Here is a 5,075-nt window from a genome sequence, read left to right as displayed (position 1 = left end):
CACTGTAAATAAGTTCAGGTATAACTCAAAATGTGTTCAAAGTTAAATGTATTTCCATTCATATGTTTTTTTCCGTTTTGCATGTTACATTATTTGATTGAATTGATTGCAAAATTCAACAATTAATGAGATCGTGCCGTCGTCACCAGAAACGAACAGGCTACAGATTTGACAGCAAACCGTAAACAAAAAACAAATCCCCCCAGTTTAAAACAACACAAATTAATTAATAGATTGTAGTTTTTTCTTATTTATTTACATATAAACTTCAGTTTACAACACATTAAAACTACATAGAATGACATGTATTGTTTTGCTTGTTTCTTATAAACACGTCTGTTTGTCAGGGTCGTCTGTGGTATTTCTTGTATGAAAGTGAAGCTCCCGATACAAAAACCAACGCTCACATCGTCGGAACAGAAAAAAGACAAAGCCAAACGATTCTCTTTAACACTTTACAAATATTTACAATTTTTTTTACCTGTACAGAAATCTGCCCTTTAGTCTCTGTTTCAATAGTCTTTACATGGCTACAGAGTCCAGTGCTGCCTAGTGGTTTGTGCATTTGTTCACTCTTCGTCCTTCATAATAGAATCATTTTAATATAAAAAATAAGAGTTCCTTTTTAGGTTCGGTGTCAGTCATTGTGAAGGCCACTTGGACACCGCCGCGGCCGAGGCAGCCGGTAGAACGTGTCCGGAGATAATGTTTGACGGGACGCTGAGGATGGGCGCGATGGCCGCTGATGTCCGAGTCAGAGACAGCGATTGCGCGCTCAGCAGGGCCGACTGCACGGTCACCGGGGGCCGCAGAAACGCCTGAGCTGCCGCCGCGGAGGAGGACGAGCTGGACACTCCGATAATATTTTCTATACTGAAGGACGGTCTCGCGGACGGCTCGGACTTGATCATAGACGCGGTGCTGAGGCTGTTGAGGTGCTGGGCGAGTTGAAGGCTGGGGCCAAACGCCTTCCTGTTCAGCTCCGAAGACGGGAGAAGCGGGACGCCCGGGGGAAGCATGTGCCCGACCGGAGGGATGTACGGGTATTGGAGGGCGGCAGGGTGCGGGTACGCTGCCGGGTGGATGCCGTAGTGCCTGCCGTACGGGCCTCCCAAACTGTACGCGCCAAAGCTCTGCATCATGAGCGCGGTCTGGTCCCGGAGCATGTCGGGCTGAACTCTCTTGAAGCGCTTCCTCCTCCTCAGGAAGCTGCCGTTGTCGAACATGTCCTCCGAGGCCGGGTCCAGGGTCCAGTAGTTGCCCTTGCCCGGGTTCCCAGGCTCCCGGGGGATTTTGACGAAGCAGTCGTTGAGGGACAGGTTGTGGCGGATGGAGTTCTGCCACGCGGGGAACTTCTCCCGGTAGTAGGGGAAGCGGCTGCTGATGAACTCGCAGATGCCGCTGAGCGTGAGCTTCTTCTGCGGGCTCTGGAGGATGGACATGGTGATGAGGGCGATGTACGAGTAAGGAGGCTTCACCAGGCTGCTTTTGGGCTTCTGGATCTGCCCTGAGTTCTGGTCGTGACCCTCTGTTTTCCCGCTCACGTCTCCCTCTCCGGAGCTTTCACACCCGGGACTGACTCCCCCGGACCCCATGTCCTCCTTGTCCACTTCGATTTCATCCTCTTCATCCTCATCCTCGCCCCCCCTGCCCACGGGACTGTCGCACTCGCTGTCCACTTTCTCCAGCAGCATCTCGTCGTCCCCTTCGCCCACCACGTCGATGTCCACGTCGTCGGCTGTGAGCACGGTCTGGCCGGACATGTCGCTGGCTCGTTCGCTGCCTCCAGACAGGGTCATCTCACAGCTGACTTCACGCGTTGTTGAGAAAAAGTCAAATCAAAGTCCCCGGGGGGGTGGCGCGGGAGACGGGGAAAACGGCGTGGGATGCGCGCGGCTGACCGGTCTTCGGAGAATGTCTCTGTTCCAAAAGCCAGAAATGTCCCAAGTATTTCTCCAGTGCGTAAAAAAGCGCAGCGTCTTCTCGTCTCGTCTGGGACTTGTTGACTTTGTGTGAAAGTCTTCGCGCACAGTGACCCACAGCGCCGCGTGAGGGGTGGAATAGATCCCGCTACAGCACGAGCAACATTCGGAGAATCAAGTCGAGGTGACACATGCTTTTAAAGGCTTTTAAAGGAGACTGTCTGATAGATTACTTTCCCCTCTTTCAGGATAAGATATACTATCGAGGCTGGACACGTGGTGCGGTGACGACACACGCCCCCTTTACCCTTCTCTCTCCACACACTCCCTCCTCCCCATGTGTCCTGCCTTTGCACTGCCTCTACCTCTCGCTGTTAAACCATGCAAACTGGAGTTGTTTCATGGATTTGTCAACAATGGGACATCGGTAGTATTGCTTTGCGCCCATTCCGAAGTTCGTCCGTCATAGACCATTTAACGGTGGCGCGGGGAGAAGAAGGAGGGGGAGAAAATTGCCGATTGAAAGATCTAATGCGCGTTAACACGGGCGCGTAAAAACAGCTTTTTTTTCTTTCTTTTTTGACACAAGTCTCTCGCAAAGCGGCGCCGAAAGTCGAGGGAGCGTCGGTGGGTTTGTGCACGATTTACTCTCTATTTGATATCTTTGTTTTTTGTTTGTTTGTTTGTTTGTTTAGCCTTCTCACACGCATGTTGTTATATTTCCTGTCTTTAAAGCCGCCCTTGCCAAATGCAAAGCGGTCGCATCACGTCTATTTATTCGCACAGGATTAGCCCGAAGACGCGGCAGAAACAGAAGCGACAATGAATAAAGTGTAAAGAAGCGCCTAAAGAGTTTGGAAGAGGTGCTAACGACCCCGATCATTGCATGCGTTTGCATTTGAATCGAGTAGGAAATGCGGCAGCGGGTGAATGCAAAGAGAGCGTTTCTTATTCAGGAGCGCAGGGGGGAAAGAAGGGGGAAAAGGTGACCGTTCGAGATGAGGCTTTCCTGTGCCGCGGTGTGGGAAAATCTGAGCTCAAATAACACTCGGCTGCACGCGCGGGGATGTGAGTGAGAACAAAACTCATTTGTTTTTATACGGAATGGAACGAAAATAACGACGTTATGTTCGGATGAATTTTGTCGTAGCTGGCGCCTGTATTGATTTTATTGGAAGTCATTTAAGGTTTGAATATCTATATTCAGCGACGCACTTTTTCGATTAGATAAAATGTGTTTATATATTTGTATCAACGGAAATTAACAAAAAGGGTTTAAACAAGATTATAGGTTATCGGCAACTTTGTTGTGATTTTTTTTAACAGCGTGCCTAATAAAATAACAAACTATTCAGCAATAATAATAATAATAATAATAATAATAATAATAATAATAATAATAATAATAATAATTACTATTATTATTATTATTATTATTATTATTATTATTATTATAATTGGGCAAATTATGATTAGCCAAATAATGCAGGCTAAGCAATAGCTACTTAATTTAGCTACTGAAAAGAGCCTACATTTTCTATTTCATTTATTTCCAGAATTTTTTGGGGGGAAATTGCTTGATTTTAGTTCTGTTATCGTTCTTTTTAGTTTGTCAAAAATAACAGCAATATTAAAAACCAAAAGCGACAGGGGGAAATAATCGCCTCAGTGTCGCGTTTTAAAAAAGTCGGTCTAATCCCACGCTGTCATTAATAACGCGCCGGGGTCAGTGTGTGGGAGAGAGTCGCCAAGAAGGACCTGTGTGCTGCGTGTGTCGTGTTAATCTCTCGGTGACCCGTGCGCTCTGGGGCCTTGTCAATACGGGGCTACTTAGCAGATGAACATCAACTTGGATCCTCTTCATCCTCGGGACGCGCGCATTAAAAAAAAAAGGGGGAAAAAAGTGCGCGTAATTTATGCTGGACTGACTGCGCAATCCAGACACCAGATTAGGAATGTTTTTGTTTTGTTTTTTTGCTTCATTTTTGACGAAATCTTAAAGCAATCCAGTGGCACCGCAGGCTCCACTGTGCGTAAGATGTCTTTTACGCACAGCAAAAATGATGTCATGTAATCATTTCTTTCAAAATGTCACTCTCTCAGCGCATTCATGATCTGTCCCACATTGTGCGCCTCCTGTCTGAAACGCTTTCTTCTCGTCTCTCTGCAGGGAGAGCTGCGACGCTCGCCTTTTACAGACCCCCGCGGTTGCAGCAATATCGTGTGAAAAAAGGCGGCTGCTCCGTAACTGCTGATATAACCTGACTGCAACTGCAAGCAACGGAGGAAAGAGGGGAGAAAAAAAAGAGGGGGAGAGAGGGGAGGGAGTTTTTCAAAACGCCGTCCTTCCTGTGATCTTTTGAAGCCTCATAAATCCGCTTTTATACCGCCGCAGTTTGTTAATGAAATGTACGTTTTAAGCACACACGCAAGGCTTAGCGCGACAAAAATCCCTTTCAGTGTAATAAGCCGAGTCGCCTCACCGTGAAGCCGTTAGCGGACGGACAGGTAAAAGACGGACGGACAGACGGGGGGCAGGAGTGGAGAAGAGGCGGTGAAGGGGAAACAGTTCAGGCGTGAGCACGTGAGATAAGCGCAAACTACCAACAAGGTCGCACAACAAATAACTGTGATCATAATAATGCGACGCTCCGGTGGATCTCACGAGGGGAGGGGGTGGAGAGGGGCGCGCGGAGGAGCACAATTGGAGGCTCATGTTCTCCTCGTTTTTACTTTCTCGTTTTCCTCTCCGAGCAGGTCGAAGGCCAGGGTCACCTGGATGAGCGCCGTGTGCGCAAGGACACGGTGAGGTCGGTGCGTAAAAAAGAAAAAGAAAAAAAAGGCCTCCTGTCATTCAAGATTAAATAAATAAACAGAATTTCACTTTCATAATTCCTGTGTCATTTTTATTGGACCGATTTTTGAATCGCACACACAGAGAGGAGATAAGTGAGGGGAATGATCAGGATATGGATATATGGATCATTTGTCATTGGAATTGTGACAAAAAACAAAAATGCATCCAAATCACTACATCGTCTAACTGAAAATTAATAGAATAACAAACAAATGAAAGGAAGCGTTTAACAAAAGAACAATGACACGAAATGTTTACCAACAAAATTGCAATAAAAACGAACAAAACACGAATGT

At 47.0% G+C, this 5,075-nt stretch overlaps 1 protein-coding gene across 1 annotated transcript; it reads right to left on the bottom strand.

Moving 5' to 3' along the window:
• Positions 1-320: 320 nt before the first annotated feature.
• Positions 321-2,132, bottom strand: foxd3 (forkhead box D3). The gene has a single exon (XM_079575347.1). It carries the CDS (start codon positions 1,797-1,799, stop codon positions 642-644), a length of 1,158 nt encoding a protein of 385 aa, XP_079431473.1. The 5' UTR covers positions 1,800-2,132; the 3' UTR covers positions 321-641.
• Between the last annotated feature and the right edge of the window lie 2,943 nt (positions 2,133-5,075).

The sequence above is a fragment of the Gobius niger genome (assembly GCF_951799975.1).
Source record: "Gobius niger genome assembly, chromosome: 17".
Lineage (NCBI taxonomy): Eukaryota > Metazoa > Chordata > Actinopteri > Gobiiformes > Gobiidae > Gobius > Gobius niger.
The sequence above is the reverse complement of the archived record's forward strand: the minus strand, read 5'-3'. Positions and strand labels throughout refer to the sequence as shown.